The following is a 22,330-nucleotide window of genomic DNA, read 5'->3' on the forward strand; positions in this document are numbered from 1 at the left end:
AACCGGTGTCTTTTCCTCTCAGTCTTCTTTTCTCATCGGCCCTGCTCCCCTGCCCCTCTCCTCTGCCCCTTCCTTCTTAGTCTTTCCTAATGGAAAAAGTTTTTCCATTTGTGAAATTAAAATTTATAAATTTCTCACTCTGAACTCTGGATCTTAGAAAGGATTTCTTAGCATTTAGGCCATGATGAGAGATGAGACAGAGAGCTCCCCAGAGGAAGTAAGAGTTCCAAGCAAGAGTTCGTGAAGCAGCAAGTACTTTCAAAAGCACAGTAGAGCAGTGACCGAATGAATAAGGTCTAAGGATCCACTGTATAACATGGTGACTATAATTCATGACACTGCATTGCGTAATAGAAAAAAATGACAAAAACTGAACTTCAGCAGACCTGACTCTCCTTGGGAGTCACCCCGTCCCTGTCCCAGCCTCTCCCCTCCAGTGAGCAGGGCCCCTAAAGCAGACACGTGTGTTCACATGATGCATCTGTGGCTTTTTTGTCTTGAAAGGTGACGCAGCTGGCAAGCTACTTTGAGCCCTTGATCTTAGCCGCGGTAGGTGTCGCCTCCAAGATTCTGGACCATCAGCAGCAGATGACGGTGCTGGACCAGACCAAGACGCTCGCAGAGTCTGCCTTACAGATGCTGTATGCAGCCAAAGAAGGTGGAGGGAACCCCAAGGTACAGCTCAGGATGCCAGGGACTCACTTAGGACCACTGAGAAGCCGTCATGTTCCTCTGTATTGCACCCCTCCAGGAAAACACCTCCAGTTCTTAGTCAGTGGCATTTGATTTCCCACTCAGAGGTGTGAAGTATCTTCTATTGGCCTTCCCAGGGATCTTTAAGAGGAAAACAAGAAGCATACATATTTAATGCATGTTTATAAGTTGGGGTTTTTTTTTTCCTGGCAGAATGTGAGGCAGGTGTCCTTGGGGAAGAAAAACATATTCTGTGGGTCTTATGGGAATAGGGAGCTGTAACACCCGCCAGCACCCGCTCAGTGTTGCCAGCCAGCTCCCACAAAGCACGGCTCTGTTGTTTCCCAGTGAATGTCCTTTCCATTCCTGGTGCCCAAGTTCAAAGCAAACCGTGATACAAGGTCACTCGTGTCCTGTGTTGCTGTTGCCTCAGGAGCAGTAATGTAATATGAAAATTCCCCTTGCCACTTTGCAGGTGGAACATTTCTTCAGCCTAACATGTGACCCGGCTATAAAAAGTGGCCAGAGATGACAACAGCAGGTCCCCTTCTCTCAGCGATGATACTTGAGTTGGAGTGGTTGTGTTACTTGTGAAGCCATGGCACACCTTGATTCCACAGGGTGCTGGTACCTGGCCAGGAGGTCGGGGGCTTCTCCTGCTGTTCATCTGTACCTTCTAGCAGCTGACCCCTCGTGATCAGTCTGATATTTTCTTTTTTTTTAATCCTCCCCGAGGATATATTTACTGATTCAAGAGAGAGAAGGAAACATCGCTGTGTAAGAGAAACATCAGTCGGTTCCCTCCCATGTGCACCCCAACCAGGACTGAACCTGCAATTAGGAACATGCCCTGATCGGGAATCGAACCCTCGGTCTTTCAGTTTATGTGACAGTACCCAACCAACTGAGCCACACTGGCCAGGGCTTAGTTTGATCTTAACCTAAAGGGAACACTGACTAGAAAGATCTGTGGGAGATACTTACCTACACGCTGTAGGAATCCATGGGTGTATATCTACTTTTTAATGTGTTCTGTTAACGTCCAGTTGGTCGTATGGTACAGCAGAGGAGACTGAAGTAAGAGAATTGCAAAATAGTATCAGAGCTAATAGTTTTTGAATGCTGACTGTCACCGATTGTACCTTATATCCTCATCTTGTTAATCTTCATAAATATGCCCTGAAGTAGGAAGGTTCCCATTGATAGATGTGGAAATGGAGACGGAGACTGCCTAGGCGAGTTGTCTGAGATCACTAAGGGTGGGCGCAGGGCCAGGACTGAGCCTTCGCCCTACGAGCCTTGGCCAGCTCTGCCCAAAGCCAAGACTAGAGAGAGGTCAAGGGACGCTGCAGGAAAGTGGGGACATTGGGCTGCTTGATCTGAAAAAAGGAAATCAGCCAGCACATAGGATTGGCTAGACTCTTCCTCGGAGAAGGGAAGGGCATATACAAAGGCATAGATAGGGTTATAAAAGAATTCTGATAGCTTTAGAAAGTAGCACGCAGTGTGGTGTATGTGGAAGGTACTGAGTGCAGAGGCAGCGGGACAAGAGGATAGACCATATTGTGACAGCTTTCCTCTTCCACACCAAGGAGTTTGGGCTTTGGAGCAAGCAGTGGGGAATGACAAAGTGTAGGGACACCATTCTGGTGGATGCATGAATAATGTCTTCCACATGCATTTCCTTTATGCAGGTTTTCATTCATGTAACTGGCAACTATGAAGAACCTCATTATGGGAATGCTAACAATATTAAGTATCACCCAGTGCCCTCACATTGTTCTGAGTTTTCTGGAAAAAAATAATAAGTCTAGTTGCTGTAGCCAAGGAGTAGAGCAACAAGAACACCCTTTTGACTGTGGGAGATCCCAGATAGGTGCCCCAGAGCCAGCTGATCCCTCTGCACCCTCCCCAAACCGGAGGAGCCAGGACTCATCTTCGGGACCCAGCTCTGGGTTGCCTTCTCTCTGGGACTCTTTACTGCCAGGTCTCCATATGTAATATCTTAAAGACATTCTCGTGGGATTCTCTTTTATAGCAAGAAACCTGAACTATAAGCTTTATAATGACATCTGCTTGGACATGATGGCTGGAGACCAGGGTGGACTAGTTTTCAGCGAATGACCTAAAGCACTGCATGATGGGCTAAGCTGAGTAAAGGCAGGGCAGGAGTTCATGTCTGTCCTCTCGCCGGTCATTCAGCCTGTGCTCTGTCTGCAAACCCTGACAGGCTTGTTGCAAGGACTCCTGGACACTACAGGTTGGCTTCTAGGCCCTTTCTTAAGAGGCCTGAAGCGCAGACTTAATTACTTTGGGTGCCATTCTTAGGGCAGATATTTACTAGGTGTTATTTGCTATATAGTAGGTGATATGTATATAGGTATATGTGTGTTGTGTGTTATGTGCCTGCTTATGTATGTCGTGTGTGTCCCTGTTTGCACAGGAAATGTGGTTAAATAGTTATCATCAATAGCTTTGATTTGGTAAAAAATAGTACCAGCTTTGGGATCTGACATACTTGGATTCAAATTCCAGCTCTCCCTCTTACTAGCAAATTACTCCATTTCTTTGTTTCCTCATCTAAACAATGGAGTTAATAAAGAATGTCTCTCTGGGGTAGTTGTAGAAATTAAATGAGATAATGAGCCCGGCACATTATGTGTTTTTAAAAGAAAGTGGCTGCCCCAGAACCTGGCATTGACGAGTCCCATGTAGCCTCACCCTCACCCTCACCCCACCGGGCCCCGTCTGCCCTCACCCCCACCCCACCAAGTTCCCTCCTAGATTCTCTTTGAAGGGCCCCTCCAGCTCTGCCTGCACACTCAGCAAATACAGTCTGTCCATCATTGGGTGGTCCAGTTACCAGCTGTCTCTTCCCTCTACCGAAGTGGAGATCTACCCCTGAAGCTCCATTCTCCACACTCCTGTAATGTCTGTGCGGGCCGCGCAGGGCTTTGTAGTTGCAGCGCTGGAATGAAGAAATCAGGCTCCCTTGGAAGCAGACTTAAGACATGTTTCCAGAAAAGAATGGCATTCTGGGTTTTTCTCCCGTGTTATGCCGAGAGGAGCAGCAACAAGAATGTAAAATACCAAGTTCATTGCTGGGCCGCCCTCTGGCTCCACTTTCCAGATCACTGTGTGTCGGTGAAGCCTGAATCGAGAGCCCAGGCCACTGTGCCTTTGGGCACCTGGAAAGAGTGTGTGCAGCCAGCCCGAGTGTGTGATTTGGATTGGCTGTGGCTGTGTGATCAGGATGAGGTTTGCCCTTGGTGTTAGAGGGGCCGGCCCCGGGTGAGGCCTGCAGGAATTGGAGGAGGCTTCACAGAAGGGACTCGAAGCTCACCCTTCAAGGATCTTTAAAACTTAAACAGGCAGACTGAAGGAAAGCAGGCCTTTCTTAGAGAATTCCTCAGCAGGAGCAGATGGGACAGTAACTTATTTCTGGGACAGCGAAGGACAAGGGTGTGTTTTTGCAGGTTTTGGTGCTTCTGTGTGGAGAAAGTGCCCTTCATGTTTCCCAGAGAATCCAGAGAGCAGTTTCGTGATTTACTGCTGCTGCCCTGAAATGTGCTGCTGACACCTTCCTGGGACCTTACGGGGGAACAGAAACTGGGCAAGCAGCTTTCTCTTCTCCCCCAATGTGTATAGCTGACCCTTAAAATACGTAGCGGTTAGAGACAGTGACCCCATGCACAGTCAAAAATCTATGTGTAACTGTTGACTCCCCAAAATCTTAACTACTAACCATCTACTATTGACCGAAAGCCTTATCAATAACATAAACAGTCAGTCAGCACATATTTTGTATGTTATATGTGTTATACAAGGTCTGTCCAGAAGGTATCCAGCCATGTAATTGGAAAAATAGAAGCATTTACTGAAGATGATACAAGAAATATTGTGCATTGTATAATGATGCCTCAGTCCCCTTCAAAGGAGGCACCTTGGGACCTTACACAGCTCTCCCAATCACCATCAGCTGCCCGGTCATATTTTTCTGAACCTCACTGATGGTCTGAAATCTCTTCCCTTCCAAAGGTGATTTGAGTTTTGGAAGAGTCGGAAGTTACAGGGCACCAAATGTGGGCTGTAGGGGGGCTGAGTCACCTGGGTGATTTGATGTTTGGTCAAAAAACTCTGCATGAAACATGATGCATGAGCGGGCACACTGTCATGATGAAGCTGCCAGTCACCAGTTGCCCACACCTGCGGCCTTTTGAATCATCCATACAGTTTTTGCAGAGGAATGTTCAAGCTCAATGCAAAATTTGATGTAGATTCATTGTTCTGCTCAGTCATTTTGAATTCAGTGACCACACAGTACACATGTTCACTCAAGTTTCTGATTCCTATGGCTTTTTGATCCTGTGGCAGACAGGGTCAGTCTCCTGTGGCTCACACAGCCACCTCTTAGATTTCTTCTCCTTCATTTAATCACTCAAAAGGGTTATTTACCATCTCTCTGTGGCTTTCTTACCTTCTGATCTACCTAAGTAAAGATGCAGTTTCTTGGGCCTTTGGAAGGGTCATCTGTCCCTGGGGAGAGTCAGGGCAGCCAAGACCACTGCCTGGGTGGACCCTGTGCCTGGGTGCGATGTGATTTTGATGCTAACTCCCTGGCATTAGGTCAGACTTCCCAGGCCAGAGGCACAGGTTCCAACTAGACTGCCCCCAGTTCAGCCACAGCCACAACTCCAAGGTTCCCAGGCCACCCTCATGCTGACCCAGGAGTTCTCACTACCCCTTAGGTTCTGTAATCTGCTAGAATGATTCAAAGAATTCAGGAAATCGCTCTACTTACAACTGTAGTTCTATTGTAAAGGATAAAAATCAGTCAAAAGAAGAGATAAAGAGGATGTGAGCTGGGAGGGTCCCAGACACGAAGCTTCCTGACCCTGGGCTGTCATCCCCCAGCGCAAGGCTATGTATCACCAGCCAGGGAAGCTCACTCTGCCTTCACCGTCCAGAGTTTTTATTGGGATTTCGCTACACAGGTTCCATGGATTGAGTTCAGTCATGTGACCAATGACTCAATCTCTAGCCCTCTCATCTCCCTAAAGGTCAGACGGAGGTCAGGCTACTATTGTGTTGCTCAAAGCCCCAGCCCTCTAATCACACGGTTGGTCTTTCCAACATTGCCAGACCCCATCTTAAAACTACTCAGGGGCCACCACGAGTCACCTGGATAGCATAAACCAATGTGTGGTCTGAGGGGCCCACTGTGAATGACAGAGCCCTTCCTTATTGCCCAGGAAATGCTACAAGCTTATAGGGCTCCCCCTGAGGAACCTTGGACAAAGACCAGCCACATATTTTACTGTTCAACACCAGGGTCAAGGCTCATATGATGGCCAGCTACCAGGAGTTGGAAGACATATGCAGGCTGGGCCCTGGGGAGCTCTGAGGAGCAAATTTGGAAACTGTGAACTGGCAATAAATTCGTGGGCAAGTGTAGAGCCCACGTGGAAGATAGACCTGAGAGAGCGAAGGCCAGGTTGATGCTGGCCTGCAGGGAGGGCTCTGAGTGAGGGTGACCCAGCTGGCTTCTCAGATCCGTAGCAGGTCCTGAGGCCCCTTGCCTTTGCCTTGTAGCACCTGGGTGGCTTCGCCTTGTTTAAGGCGGGACTGGCCTTGGGGGACTGGCTGAAACCTCCCTCTTGGAGGTTGCATATTCTCTACATTAAGGTTTATTTTTTTCCAGTAGTGCTGAAAACTTTGATCTGATCTAGCCATATGCTCATTTTCCTTTTGACCAGTGATGTGTAAGTTCAGCAGACGGCCAGCTGGCCAGTGGCTGTTGTCATCCACCAGGTCTCTAAACTGGAGCACATAAGCTCCCATTTCCACAGTGTGACTGTCAGAGGGTTCCCCCTTCCACTGGGCTGTGGGGGTTGAGGAGGTGAGCACGGCAGCAGTCAGCACAGTGCCCAACACTGAGGAGTCCCTCTTATGTGCTAGTGGCTGTCTTTGCCATTGCTGCTGTTATGTGGTTTGACATTTATTGTTGTTCTTGTGAAATGCTAAAATGCTGAACCCAAGATAACAAGAGCATACATTTTAAAACTGGTGTAAACGTCGTATTAGGCCTGTAGGTTGGGTCTTGCAATGTATAAAATACATATGAACCTTTGGCATCTTGCCAACATCATCATGAATGTTGTCACATGTTCTTGGTCCAGGCAGGAGAGCTACAGTATGTCATCACAGCTGAGGAAGCCCAGTCGGTGGCTCAGGGTTGGGGAGGGAGGGCCAGTTCTGTTCTGACTTCCCCCAAGCCCTGTCTCTGCCCTGAGCTCTGCCACTCGTGGCTGTTTCACATCATTAAAACAGATGGTTTCATTTATTTCTAAATGAGCCTCTCCAGAGGAGAACTTGGCACCAACAGCCTGTGAAGGTTATCCTTGTAAAAATTTTTTTGAAAATATAATTGTCTCACTGGTTACTTAGCCCCACCTTGTGACTTCATCAGGCCCTTCATTTCCTGTGAACACTATGCTTCCAAAGGGAAGCTGAGTAAATTGTCTGCACGAAGCACACGATTTATTGGAGAGACCAACTGGAGTGGGTGAGAGAGAACAGGAGGCAGGCAGGAGCGCTGCACCACGCACTTTGCATGTGGTGTTTCACCTTGTCTTCTCCGCATTCCTTCTCACCTCTGGACCTTCGCCCTGGCCATGTCCTCTTCCTGGAAGGCCCCCCCTTCTCTCTCACCCCATCAACTGCCAGCAACTGGTCTCTTCCTCAAGAGTTCACCTTCAACCTGGACACCTCTTCTGAAGAGTCTTCCTGACCCGAAGGCTGGGTTAGGAGCCCTTCTGAGGTACTGTTCCAGTTAGCTATTGCAGCAAACAAGCCATCCTAAAATGTAGTGACTTAAAACACCATTTTAGTCCTATCCGTGGTGGGCCTGCAGATTCACGGAGCTCAGCAAGACAGTTCTCATTCAGAGCCCCTCTTGTCATTGCAGTGAGACAGTGGCTGGGGCTCGGATGGCCTGAGGCTCAGTCACTCCCAGGTCTGGTGCCTGGATTTGGACGAAGGAGAGACGGGAGGTGAACAGAACCGATCTCTGCAGACAGAGGGTGAAAGGGTGGACCTATGAGAAGGCCAGCCTGGCAGCAGCCAGGATTCCATGCCAGGGAGAAGGGGAAATAAGTCTAGAGAGAGGCTGCCTCCCTGCCCCCATCGAGGGCCTGAAAAACAAAGGGTAGACACCAGTCGGGGAGAGTGAAGGAATGTTTGTTACTCAAGGTTCTTTTTCTTCTACAGTAATTGTTTTCTTCTAAAGTAATTTGAGTAGTAATGATAAATAATTAACATTTACATCCTGTCACAGTTGTTGCCTCAAGAATACCATATGTGATCAACTAATTTTGCATCTTGACAGATGCCATTTTGGAAGAACTCTTCATGGTTCCCATGGCTTTTCAGTACTGCAGACAGAGCTGGTTCCTATGGCTGACATACCCTCTTGGAATTTTTTTTAATTTAAATTACTCAAAGGAGTTGTCATTTACTATTTCTCACTGTTTTCCTTACCTTCTCATCTACCAAAGTAAAAATGTGCCTTGTTGGACCTTTTTGAAGGGTTGCCTCCCATTGAGAGTTGGCCTGGGCAACCACAGCCACCACTTGCAGTGCCCAGGTGCAGCGCGGCTCTGATGCTCACTGCCTGATTAGGTCAGACTTCCCAGTTATGGGCACAGACCCCAACTAAACCACTCTTGTTAGAAATGATAAGGGGTCTGCACCATATAATCTCATCAGAATTCCACTGCATAGCATTATTATAATTCCTATTTTGCTTAGGAAGCCAAGCTCAGGGCCACTTAGCTAGTTAACAGTGGAGCCAGAACTAGAACCAAGGTTTTCCTGACCACCACCTCCCACCCCAGGACCTTGGCTCTTGCCCCTGTATCTTGCTACCATTTGAGGTACCTTTCAGAGAGCCTAGCACTCATCACTGTTTCATCCTTTTCATTCCTTCACTTATCTAGCTCCTACTATGTGCTTGACACACAGGTTAAACACCTGCAGTTAAAGCATCTCCAAGGTACTATCTAGGGGAACTCATGAACGCCCATGGCTTTGCCTGCAGAGCATCTGTTCCTGCAGGACTTGCCTCATTCATTCCTCCAACCTCCTGGCAATGTAATTAGTTCCAAAACCTCTTGGTCTTCTACAGATTTATGTCTCCTGTATGTACTTACATTTCCATAAAGCAATTTTACTTGTAGAAAGGGAATTTGAAGGGAATTTGAAGAGAAGTACATTTGATGTGGACACGTTTTTCCTTTATATGAGCTTTTTATTTTTTAATCAAATATGTCAACTTGTATATTTGGAAATCTGTGGCATTCTCTACACTACAAACATAGTAACATAATTAGTCGTGTCATAAGATGCTACTTAATATTGCAGTTTTATTTTTCATTTGCATTATAAAGAGGTCTTTTTCCTGTTTGTTTTTCTGATTCTTGTTTATTTTTAAAGCCAATGTACAAAGTTAATAAAGGAAAGGAAAGATACAGAATATACATTGCTATGTACCATAATGGGGATATAGTTTTGTACTCTGCTTTTGCGGGTTATTCTTACAAGCAGTGAAGTGGTTCTTAAGAGCCTGAGCACCATGTTTCTGCTTAAGGGAACATTTCACCATCTTCTTCCCCCACTTCCCTTCTCAGGCGCAGCACACCCACGATGCCATCACAGAGGCCGCGCAGCTCATGAAGGAGGCTGTGGATGACATCATGGTGACGCTGAACGAAGCCGCCAGTGAAGTGGGGCTGGTGGGAGGCATGGTCGACGCCATCGCAGAAGCTATGAGCAAGGTGGGTCTGGGCTCCACAAAACTACCTCCCCCACACCGAACCTGTTTCCTCCAAGGTTTCCCTCAGACTTGGTTCCTGGGTGCTTTTCTCTCAAGAGCACCTTTTCCCTTTTCTTGAGGGTTTTAATTACTGTACAGATGCACTATCTCCTGTCCAACATATTCATTCGTCATTGCTCATTGATCACTGTGGTAAGCCAGTTGTACCCTTTCTTCCAGTTCTACATATGGGAAAATGGAGATGCAGAAGATATCATTGGTTACTTCACTTATAAAATTGAAATACTAATCTACCTCTGCTGTCTACCTCAGAGAGTTGTTGTAGGGAACAAACTCTGAAATGAAATAATGAAGTGATTCCCAAGTGCTGGTCTTTGGCATGACTACTTTGGAATCTGGGGTCATTTCACAATGCACATTCCTGGGCCCTCCCCCAGCTCTACTCCGCTGAAATCTCTGTGGGGTGGAAGCTAGGTAATGGTATTTGTATTTTTTAAAAGCTCTTCAGATTTGTAAATCTAGCCAGATGCAGGAACCACTGAAGTAGTATGCACAGAAGCCCTCAGTGAACTCTTGGAGGCAGTGGATACAGAAGACACCATCAGCATCCTTTCCCTCCTAGTGACCCATCGTTGAGCTCTGTCAGTAGGATATGTGACTAGAGCCAGTTTTAACTCTGTATCTTTGGCTCCTTCCCCCACAGAATCCTCATTAGTCATGTCAGTTTGACATTCATTAGAATTAACAATTGTTCATAAACATCTAATTGCTATCCCATGATAGCATAGCCAAGAATTTTAGACATCATCTGTGTTTTGAAACATCCATTGTCAGATTGTGAATACACTCTTATAATTTTTCAGGATAATAAGCAGTCTTTAATTGCTAATTTAGAGTAGATTGGTGGGTTCATATCTCCATAAAGAGATGATAGCCTGAAACTATAATTAGGATGAATCCCTTTAAACATTATGCAGTCATTATCAGACTGATGAAGTCACAAGCCGGGCAGAGCTGCTGGGGCTCCCTCTCCAGACTCCAGACTCCAGCCTTCGCCTTGTCAAAGCATTCCAGTAATTTCCGCTGTGGGCTTCTGATGCCGCCAGTGTGGACAGTTTGGCAGAAAGTGAGTGAGATGCCCCCTCTTTTTCAAGGCCCTAGAATGAGTCTCAGTGGATTTGTTTTGTTTTCAGGACACCAGAATACCAGAGCTTTGAAAATAAGTCTGTGTCTACTGAGGATAGTAAATAGTGGTTCTCAAGGTTTCTCAGTACAAATTAGAAACCCAAATGATAATCTTTTTCTTCTGTGAAAAAGAGGTTTTTCACAGTCACTGTAGTAATAGAGAAGAGTCTCATAAATCCCTGGACGATGAAAGTCAGGTTCCTGAAGTCCTTTCTTGACCACCGTTGAGCTCTGCATGCTGCAGTAGATTCAGTAAGGAAAGCAGCTCTCATACAAGCTCATGTCAGCGGTATAGGTTCTTTCGGAAGGGCTGGGAAGTGAGTGGGACTCACCTGGGAGCAATAATTAGGAACTGCCACAGGAACAAAAGTTTTTTCCCCTTCTTGGTTTTGTAAAGTATTCATTTGGGTTCTCATTGATACCCCTAAATTCTCACCTACCCAGACCTGACACCCAAGGTGTACCATTCAATGCCTCTTTCCCATCATCCCTTTGTGCAGCCCACCCCACATGCCCACGCTGGGACTCTCTGTTCACTGGTACCTCAGGTCCTTTGAGCCTCTCCCGAAGCAGCAAGGCATTAGAAATCTGGCATTTTCTGAGCCTGTTATTTGGTTTAAAATCTATTTTTAACCAATCTATTTTTAGAATCATTGTCTAAAATTCTCAGAGACAGTTACTGGCAGAAACATGTGAATGTGCCCTATGTTGATTCTAACTTGGATGCAGTTCTTGACACTTTTGAGGCTTCTGCTATGGAGACTCTTCTTGAGATTCTCTCTCTGTCAGTGAGGCCCCAGAAGGTTTAGGGACTAATAAACCAATAGGAAGTAATCAGCTCCATGGGTGACTGTAGACAAATCACTCAAGCTCTCTGACCCTTGGTTTTCCCACTCAATGACATTGGTTCTCAACCTTTGGGATTTTGTGACTCAGTATCTTTTCTTTGTTTGGTGTGGGGGGTTTTGGCTGGGGAGGAGGTAGGGTAAGAAAAGAAGCTAAAGAAATAAAACAAAAACACTGCTATCTACATCACTACTGTCTCATAAAAGATTATGTTAACATCAAAAACAGTAGGAAGGCTATAGTCTCAGAATAAAGGAAAGTCCTTTCAGCTAAATTTGAAAAAAATTTTAAATTCACCCTTTTGTTCTTCCTTTTCTCACTGTCTCAAACTGGAAGAAGGTTCATCCCGGTGGCCAGTGGCCCCTGTGTTCTAAGCTTCCCTTTAACCCCAGAATTCTGGAGTGTTTGCAACCACGCCACATCTCATATGAAGGCTGTCAGCACATCTCCTGATATTAAGAAGATACAGTCACTGTAGACTCAGTGTATGAGCCCACAACTCAGTCCTCATCTGACCCGCAAGGCTCCCACAGTGTGGTGAAGATATTTGGCAGCATCTATCTCCCTGATAAAGAAACCTAAGAAAACAAACATAGCCTGGAGTTTGTGCTGATGGTTTGGTGGAAGTTACATCCCAGGCCAAGCACACCCATCATCACATGTAGGCTACTACAATATGTTCCTTCCATTCGCATTGCAGCTTATGCCTGCGTGTGGGGGGTAGCTCTTATTGAAGACTGCATCTAACATTCTTCTCATTGCCTTCTTGGCCTCTTGTCTCTTCCCTGACTACAAGCTACCTGGCAGAGCTGCCAAAGAGATCTTCTCACATATGTCACTGCCTAACCCCATTGCCACCATTTTTCTCATGATTTCAAGGGTTTTCTTTCTTTTTTAAAGATTTTATTTATTTACTTTTAGAGACAGGGGAGGGAGGGAGAAAAACAGGGAGAGAAACATCCATGTGGGAGAGATTGCACACCCTCAACTGGGAACCTGGCCTGCAACCCAGAGATGTGCCCTGACTGGGAATCGAACTGGCAACCCTTTGGTTCGCAGGCTGACAGTCTGCTGAGCCACACCAGCCAGGGCAAGGTTGTTCACTAAACAGATCCAGCTTCATTCCCACCACTCTCAACAGCCCCCACTGCTCACTGTTCTTAGTCTTCCTTTATCTATATTCACCTTGTCTTCTCTCCTGTTGTCATTCAGCAACCAGTGGTGACAGTAACGATGATGTGGTGGTGAAGACAAGTTGCCTTTTTCTTCATCATGATCATCACTGGCATTAACATCACTCTTGTCATCTTCTTCATTATCATGGTCATCATCTCCTCTTCCTTCATATAACTCTTGACCGGGTATGATCTCAGTTGACCTTCTGATGCTTGGAAGTTTCAGTTTCCAGCGAAGGACCTGAGACTCAGAGACCCAACTTGAGACCTATTCACAAGCCCTGGAACCGGGTCTTGAATACACATCTTCTGAACCAGTGTATCCCAAGATAACCCTTTAAGGAGCAGCCATTGTACCACTTCTCTAGCTCTTCCGCCCCATGGTGATCTCACCCTTCTCTCAATTCCTGTTGTGCTTAGAGTCAGATGAGTAACAAATTACATCTGGTGCTTCCAATTTCTTCCTTCTCAGCTCAGATCAGAAGTGAGCATTCTGGGGTAGAGACATCTGGGGGAGCCCTTTGTGATATACATTCTGCCTCCTCTCCCAGCTATTCCCATCACTGTGCCTCCCTACCACTGCCCAGCTTACTCCCACCTTTATACGTTTGGATGCCATTCCCTGCCCTTGGGACACCTTCCCCACCTTATACATGCAACAGACTCCTCTCCTTGGTAAGACTTGGCTAAAACATCATTCTTCTGGAAAGGCCCCCTACTCCCTCTCAGGCAATGGTGGGCTTGCCTATGTACCCCGAATGCCAAGTCCTCATTGCAAAAGGCATGGGATTCTGGTAACTCTGGGCCAAAGAAACCCTGAGGGCCTCTCCAGTTCTAAAATTCCTAATTCCAATACATACAGTCTGCATTTCAACTGTCCTCTTATGACCTCTGGGTTCTTTTTCTCTCCTCCAGCTGGATGATGGCACGCCTCCAGAACCAAAGGGAACATTTGTTGACTATCAGACGACTGTGGTCAAATACTCTAAAGCCATTGCGGTAACAGCTCAGGAAATGGTAAGAAGAAAAAGAACTGCCTCGCCCACTGTCGGTGCCCTTTTGTCCACTCCAGCACTGAGTCTTCAGTTCCTGGCTCTGCGTTGGAGAGATTAGTTGGTGTTTCTAGTTCCTCCTGGGCCCCAGCTTCTGTCCTTTATCTGTAGTCTCTGTAGCGGCCTGGGGTCTGCAAGCCACAGTCCGCCGAGAGAGAAGTGGAGATGGCTGAGACCTGGGTGTGAGGACAGGGGAGCAAAAGAAGGAGAGAAAATGAGAATCAAGGGGGAAATCAGTTGGGAGTTGCAGAGAAAGAAAAAAAATCCTATTCGCCTCACAAAGGACTTGAGGTGTTTGTAAAGATTAAAGTTATAGTATAAGAGAAGACATTTGGGGATAAAACATAGATTGACAAATCAAATTATAATACTTGAACAATAAGATTGCCAGTCTTTCAGGCAAAATGAAACAGCACAGTTATGGGTTTAAAAAATCCTGAAATTATACTGCAACAATACTTTAAATAAAATTTAAAAATAAATAAATAAATAAATAAATCCTGGCAATAGGAGGCATGTCACTTTTAGAGGTAACCTTTTTTTTCCTAAAATGTAATGCAGTCATAATTGTATTATATGGATGTTTAGCTATAAATGACATTGAGAGACAGTGGATGCTATCCCGATATGTTAAAAAGTTGTATAAAAGATGACAAAAGGTGTCCTCAAGGAATTAACAGGAGTGCTAGTAGGAAAGTTCCACTCAACTTTTGTAGGTTCAGGTGGCCCGGGACAGAATTTTGAAAGGTGCCTCTTTGATGCTGCCGCAGAAGCCGAGTCAAACGGTCCAGCAGCCTTCCCAGCTGCAGGGCCCGGGCCGAGCCATGGCACGGTTCCTGCCCATCAGGCCCGTCGCCTGTCTGGACAGTTTTGTCATGCAGTCCTGTGTCCACTAGAGGTTGAGCTTGGACCACAAAGGCTTCCCTGGCTGCTGCTGCTGCTCATTCTTAGAAACTCTGTGACTGTGCCAGGCTTCTTGTTGTTGAAAAAGATTTGGGCTGGGAGGGCGGGAGGAACAGTGCCCATCTCAGTGACTGGGAAAGGCTGGAGCGGGGCCCGGCCGGCTCTGCTCGGGGGCAGGTCCCAGATCGAGTCAGGCCACCCGGCAGTGCGGACTCCTCGGAGCAGGAACACAGTGCAGCAGAAGATGCGGGCATTTTGAGTGGCCTCAGGGTGTTTCTGGAATGTCTCCCAGGCTAGATTCTCGGCCAGCCTGTCTTGACCCTTGGTGTCCGTGTACTCATGGAGCCTGGCCTCAGCTGCATTGCCACTCCTGGGATAGATAACTGGCCTGGGCCCGGAGTTGGCTAGAGTCCTGCTTCACCACATCGGGGCACCCCAGCATCATCATGCTCCGCGTGGCAGGGCTCAAATGAAGCAGCTCTTGGGACTGCCTCACTTCCTTGGGGTTCGGCATGCATTTCTTGGGGCCCCACGCCTCGGCCTGAAGTCTTGGCACTTCCTGGTCAACATGGCTGTACAGTCCATCCCGCCTCAGTGGATGGAGAGTCGTTTAAAGGGGTTTTTTTAAAAACCCTTTAAAATCAAGGTCTTCAAATGCTGCAAAGAGAGAGAGAAAATAATTTCATCAGAGCAAGAGAAGAGGTGAGGCAGGTGGGAAGCCTCATACCCAAGAGGGACCAGGATCGCTCTCTGGGCGGAGGTTAAAACTGCAGCTGTGAGAACTAAGGCTTGCTTGTCGGAGGAAGAGGAAACCAAAGTGGAATGTTAGCTAGGTGGGGTGAACGGAGGTAAGTTTTTCTGTGAAACGGGGGAAGTACAGAATACCTTGATAATGAAAGGGTAGTTCTAGACCATTTAGGGTGTGGTATACCCTTAACTCAGTTTGGAGCCAACACCTTGTCCTGCTTTGGCACACATTCACCACGAAGCTGTGTTCTCTGTAAATTTCTTCCCCCAGAGCTTGTGTTGTATCCATCCCTTCCCAGTCACGAGAAGTCTTTATCAGCCCTGTCCTCACGTCCTGTCTGTCTGAGTGGGACCCACTTCTGGGTCCCTGGAGACCAGAAGAACCCTTTGCAGGAGTGTGTGACCGGGCATGTGCACTGCACAGGTGTCCCCCAGGCTTTTCCTGGGGCACCTCCTCTGGTGACTGACCCACAGGGTGGGGCTGGCTGGGCTGTCGCTCTCACCTCCCAGGGTGGACCCTGAGGGTGGCCTCCACGCTGTCTGGCCCCAGCCCAGCATGTTGCCCACGGGCTGGGCCAGGGCCCGCTGGCCTGAGAGGGGCCCTGGCCTGTTGTGTGCGATGCAGCATGGGCTTCGCTTGAACTGCCCCCTCCTGTGTCCAACCCCAAATGCGAGCCAAAAGCTTAAAAGTGAATGAAGTCCTTTGGCTTCCAAAGGTATTAACACATGATTCTCATGCTTTTCTTTGTGTGTGTTTTGTGTCTTGCTTGTTTTCTTTTTCCAGATGACTAAGTCGGTTACTAACCCGGAGGAGTTGGGAGGACTGGCTTCACAAATGACCAGTGACTATGGGCACCTGGCTCTCCAGGGCCAGATGGCTGCAGCCACGGCGGAACCAGAGGAGGTCTGCCACCTTAAGCCCCTATTTTATTAAGGAGCCAACCCACGCTGGTGCCCACTCCAGGGGTGGAGGGGGGATTCTCCGTAGCTTAGCTCCACTATTCCAGAAGACCCCAGCCCCATAGCCAGAACCAGGCCTGGTTCCTGCTGCTTTGCTGCCAGCTCCCAGGTTTAGGGCCAGTGGCCCCAGGCTGTGTGCGAGGCTCACTGTCCTTTCTGAGGCCACCTGGCTGAGTTTGGGGCCATCTGAGGAGGTGGGCTTTCAGAAGAAGGACTCTTTACGATGTTCTACCAGGTCCCCTGTCCCCTGGCACATCATGGGATGCCAAGGGCAGAACACCCACTGCCACCTTCCTTTTGTGCCCCACTCCTGGCTAGCACATTTCCCTGAATTATTTTTATGTTTGTCAAAGGCTCACCAAAGTGTGGGGTTTCGCTGCCCCTCTCTTGAGAGTCACTGGGTTGCCTACTTTCATGTAACAAAGTCCTACCCAGATATTTTTCGTGACTTTCTCAGAGCTGGCCCAGATCCCTATCCCCATCCTCCTACAAACTTCTCTTCATCATCCACCCGCCTCCCCTAAACCCACTTTCCTTAGTGGCCAACACAGACTTTGCTCAGAATGCCTGCACCCCTGAGAGTCTTAACACAGCCAAAGTTTGGTCCCAGAGGCCACTTTCTAAGAGTTCCCATCTCTGAAACCCCTGAGGGATCGAGTGTCCCTCTGGGAAGCACCCCGGGCAGATGGAGCCCGGGGGTGCCTGTTACATGTGTATCAGTGTTAACACACAGAAAGGGCTCAGTCCCAGCTCCTACATGGCTCCTTAGAGAGAGAGCTCAGTCTGAAATAAAAAATAATGGGCTGGATTGTGGAGACATTGGGGAGGTGAAGGTAACTACTCTCCATGAAATGTAGCAAGCTGTTTATCGGGCACAAACCCTGTTCACCACATCCCTACATGAACTGGGCTGTCGAGGCAGAAGGTTGTGACCGGTCTTCCCTTCTCCCTGTGGTGACACTCAATGTCCCCAAGTTACTCGGGGCTGCTGTTGCTCCTGGGAGCCAGGGATAAGCATGTCTTCACAAAGGCTCCCAGAGATACTACAGAAACGAAGACCCGAGACAAAAACCACTTTCTAACGTACGCTGTGGCAGTGCATGTGAACAGGAGCACCATATATATGTACTTGCGTACATATATATCCAGCATGGATGACTTCAGTGTCTAACAGTGCCTGCATCCCGAGATTTTTAGAATGATTGAGCATTTAAGCTGCAGCATGAATAATTCTGTACTCAATGAGTCTGTGAAGTCACCACCAAGAACGAAAAGTGCTCACAGACCCACATCAGGGTTCTGTTGGGTCTGGACACAGGTCCATCTTTTATTTTTTTGAAAAGTAGACCGATCATCTGGCATTTCATAAACAAGTGTAAGGGAACTTAGGTCACAGGAAGGAAAAGCTTGGTTGGACAAAGGGTAGAAGCATTTGGCTTTGCAGGGAGATTAAAACTAAAAGAGACTGTGATTGCAGAGGGGTTGGGACTTGCTTTTTCTCCAGAAATCTTTAAAAGTGGAATCAACAGCCATCTGCCGTGGTTCGTTGAAATGCCGGCCTGCCTGAGTTACTGAGTGGAGACCCAGTAATCTGCCGGAGCCCTTCCCACATCTGCATTCCATCCCACGGGCGAAGCGAGCGGCTTATCCTATTGCAGCGCAGACCGCTGAAGCACAAGATGAAATATCGCCCAAGCAGCCAGGGAAGAAAATGTGTTGTTAAAAGCACAACTAGTTAATTTTAGTCATTGGCCCTGCATTTGTAGCAGCTGATGTTTTCATTAAGATTCTCCCTTTTCTCCGTTACATCTTGAGATGTATTTTACATTCCAGACACGAGCAGTGCGACCTGGAGGGAAAAGGGGCAGAGAGAATATAGAATTACCCGTGACTTGGAAAGGAAAATTCTTTGTGTGCGTTTGCCAGACAGATATTTGGGGGAAAACTGAGAAGGTTGGGAGATCCCTGAAGCAATGTAGTTTTTTATTCCAAGACGGTGGAATTACTTGTGTACCCAGGAGGGCCCCGCACCACAGCATGTGAAAATGTTTATGTTCCGGGCAAACACGAGGCTGCTCCCCTCGCTGCAGCCCTGCCATCTGCTGAGACGAGTCCGAGTTTCGGTCTCTTCCAGAATGTGACAGTTACAGGAAAAGTCCCAGCTCTGCTCTCTGGACATCGAGCAGGAGCTTTATCTTGCTTATTTTTCTGTGGAAAGTTGAAACTTGTGTTAACATCACTGTGAACATTTCTTTCTTCAGAAAAGTTTAAACCCCCTGGCAACTTGGCAATTTAAGATCAGTTTTCTCTTTTAAAAAAGAGGGGAAGAAATGCAGATCCTGTGAGCTGCGGCTCCTGAGGGTAAATGCCGGGGAGAAGATTGAGTGACTGCAGCTCTGTTTCCGAGGGAGCTGCGAGCTGGCGGGAATGTTCTTGTCCAGAGCCTGTGGCCGGCACCAGAGCCCTTCCCCCGCATGCCCCACACCCAGGAGATGGGTGTCTGCTGTGAAACCCTCCAAACTTTCCACTCCAAGACACACTTTCTGTAGCTCAGAGAGTGATGCCCGGCTTCTGTTCTGCACACTATTTGTTCCTCCCATTTTTCTGTCTAAGAAGAAACTGAAGTTCGGCAGATAACACCCATCGTTGTCTGTTCGACTTTCACAGGTCCTCCCAGGGACGGTGTATTTCACCCACTTTCAGATGTGAGTGTTTCTAAAGCCTGAGAAAAAACCTGTACATTTCGTATAGTTTTTAAGCAGTAAAGATGATGAGCATTTCTTGACTCCCTCCAATTGAAATTTGATCCAAAACCCCAGGAAGACCAGGCTCCTAATTTCCCTCAAGGCGCAAAACCTGGAGACAGTCTTCTCCCTTTTACTTTTATTTGGGCAAGGAGGGAATGGAGGGATTTCCTTGAGGTTCAAGTCATGCTTTACTAAAGCGGCCCATTTAAAACCCCACGTTTAATGTCTTTGAACAACGTTTCTTTGTAATAAGCATTGGTTGTGAGCCGGCTCACGCTGGGGGCCGGCCACATGTGCTGAGAAGTTTAGTGTTGCTTTGAGAAACTTAGCGTGTTTAAAGCCCTTATCTGTTGGAATACAGTCTTTAAAATGGATTCCCTTTGTAGATGGTCCTCTGGCATCACAAAACGTTCTGCGGAAGTACAGTCGAGTAGACGATTGCTTGGTTGGTGTGTTGATTCTCTCGTCCTCTTTCACTGAGGACCCTCTGGAGAAGAGCAGAGAGGGTGTGAACTGCTCACCAAGCCCAAGGCCGGTCAGGCGCTCTGCCGCCCGGTGCACCCTCTCCTGCACATGCCGGGCACTTGTGAGCTCCTCTCCACTTCACAGATTAGCAAACGAGGCTCAGAACTCGGTTACATTGGCCCAGGCCACACAGCTGCCACAGTGTTAAATCCACTTTACACACGTTTTGGAATAAGTAAAGTTTCGAGGAAGTTAAGAAGTAACTGTGGGGCAGTCAGGACTCGAACCCAGCTTTGTCGGGCAACCCTTGCTCTTTCTGCCGCACCAAGCTGCCCCTTTTCCCAACAGTGACCATTTGCATGGCACTTTCTGCTTCATGATTTCACGCCTACCTTTCATGGGGTCGTCCATCCGCCCCAAGAAGTGGGCATGGCAGAGAGTGTCCTGTGTCGCCGGGGAGGAATGAAGGCCCCAGGAGGTTGGCAGGGTCTCCCAGTGAGTCCAGTGGCCAGGGCAGGGCCGGGCTGGAGGCGAGGTCCGTGGCCCTTTCTGCTTCCCATGGGGCCCACATGGCTGCAGGGCTGAGAGCAGGAGTGGGGCCGGGGTGTGGTCCCTGAGAACCCTTCGTTACCTTCAGCCTATGAAAATGACTGAGTGAAGCTGATTTCAGCTTGGCCTTTGTAATACCACACCCCTCCTGCACGTTCCCCTGGGATCGTGCAGCCACGTGTGCGGGACGTCTGCATGGCAGGGCCTCCAGACACCTGGAAGGTAACTGCATGGCCTGGCCCGGCCCCCGCTGCCCAGGCCAAGCCCTGGGCTGGCCAGGAACCGCCAGGACTCTTGCAACTATTCCCTTATTGTTGTCTCATCCCTTTGCTTTCTGGTGCTGCTCTTCTTCGTGGCTTCCTAACTGGGATTTCCTCCCTAATGACCCTGGGGCCAGCTCCTCTGTCACATTTGCTACCTGAACGATATCACCTCCAAGAAGGGGCTGAGCATCAGGACCTCCCGGCGGTGTGTCACTATAGCCTGGCCTCAGGACAGGGGCTGAGGGAGCCTGAGTGTCGTTGAGGGCGTATCCCCACCCCTCACCACATCTGCGTAGGTTCCAGGTTTGGGACGGCTCAGGAGCAGGTCCCTCCCCCTCCCACCGAGGGCGATTCGGGAGTGATCTGAGGGGCCTGTGCTTTCCCAGCCCCCCTCATTCTGTGATCAAAGCCCTGGCTCCGCTTTGAGGGGCACAGGGTTCCAGGTTTCAAACATTGTTCCTCAGCCCTGATGCAGGGAGAGGTTTCAGACTCCAGCCTCACTTTTTACATCTAATTGAACTATTTTTAAAACTGTTAGGAAAAGCTGCATGTACTGTTGAAAATGTGTATTCTAGGCCACCTGGTAACCTGCTGGGGGCCACCCGTGCCTCACCCTGGGCCGGGCGGTGGGTGCAGGCCTCAGGCTGACCAGCTCTGTCCTGCCCTGTCTTGCTTTGAGTGCAACCAAAGCAAAATACAGAAATGAGCTGGTGGCTGAGGCTGTAACCAGCTTTCATAACCCTGACTTTTAAAATTGGGTTCACTCAGTCTCACAGTGGACTTTTTGTTGAGTCAAGGAGTAAATTTTAACGCAAATTACCCTATTAATTTTATACGTTGCGGTTTCATGAAAGCCTTTGTTTGGAGGAGGGGAGCAGCGCAGCGTAGATTGGAGGCTTGGCTGCTCAGCGGGAAAATATCAAAGAAATTAGCAAAGCGTTGGTCTAATGGATAGGACACTATTCTGGGACTCAAGACCTGGATTCTTGGCCGGCTTTCCCAGGGACTGGCAGGCAATGTGATCTGGGCCAGTCACATCACTTCTCTGGGCCTCAGTCTCTTCATCTGTAAATTTTGAGATCCCATGAATGTTTCTTCCTCCATCTCCCTCTCCCCTGACTTTCCGAGCAGCACCTGTCATTCAGAGACCTGTGGTCATCCTCCGCAGCAGAGCCCTTGCCTCTGGCTGAGCTCTGGCCCTTGAGTACTTAGGGGTCAGCTGTATGGATCAGAAAACGCACTGAGAGCCAGGTGGAGTTTAAATCTTGATTGGCCGCCCCCCCCCCCCCCCCCTTCTGCTGGACTTCATGCTGAAAGCAGCAAGCTGCCTGCAAACAGCGATATTTAAATGGCATCCCTGCTGTGGGCTGAATCAGAGTGCGTCTCCCCTGCTCAGCACAACCTTGTGGCTGCTCTCCCGGAGCTGCTGGGTTCTGGGATCCTGGGGTGGCCCTCCTGCTGTGGTCTACATGAAGGTGGTCTATGAGAAGCCTGCCTGATCGTCAGGCTGTCAAGCTTTTGCAGCCCCCAGATACAATGGAAGACACCCCAAATTTCTGGAGAAGGAGAATTTTCTATTAAATGGATATGAATGTCCTTTGGGCCTTAAGGGGTTAAGGGAATTCCCAGTGTCCCTAAAAGCAGGAAGTGCTTCAATCCCAGGAGCGTTAACAATTGCAGCCCCTTCACTCCTCAAAGTCACCCTCCCTTAAACTCTGTGAACCGGGATGATACTGGGAGACAGCATCCAGGTAGCCCCAACCTCTCGGCCTTCATTGCCTGGTTTTCAGTAACTCTCCAGGATAGATGCTGGAACAACAAGCCACAGCTGCTTGCGATCGTGATTTCTTGAAAACAACACTTACTAATGCCTAAAGGTTCTGGTTTGTTTTGCTTTTAGTTGCTTATCTGG

General features: G+C 48.2%; 1 protein-coding gene across 6 annotated transcripts in view; it reads left to right on the forward strand.

Annotated features, from left to right (window-relative positions):
• Positions 1 to 22,330, forward strand: part of TLN2 (talin 2) — a 414,657-nt gene that overhangs the window by 339,977 nt on the left and 52,350 nt on the right. For all 6 annotated transcript variants that reach the window (XM_036034328.1, XM_028507760.2, XM_036034319.1 and 3 more), the window contains 4 exons: positions 505 to 675; positions 9,381 to 9,527; positions 13,648 to 13,749; positions 16,219 to 16,338. In XM_036034328.1, coding sequence (XP_035890221.1) covers positions 505 to 675; positions 9,381 to 9,527; positions 13,648 to 13,749; positions 16,219 to 16,338 — 540 coding nt within the window. The remainder of the gene's footprint in view (positions 1 to 504; positions 676 to 9,380; positions 9,528 to 13,647; positions 13,750 to 16,218; positions 16,339 to 22,330) is intronic.

This window comes from Phyllostomus discolor, chromosome 1, assembly GCF_004126475.2.
Source record: "Phyllostomus discolor isolate MPI-MPIP mPhyDis1 chromosome 1, mPhyDis1.pri.v3, whole genome shotgun sequence".
In the NCBI taxonomy this organism is placed as follows: Eukaryota; Metazoa; Chordata; class Mammalia; order Chiroptera; family Phyllostomidae; genus Phyllostomus; species Phyllostomus discolor.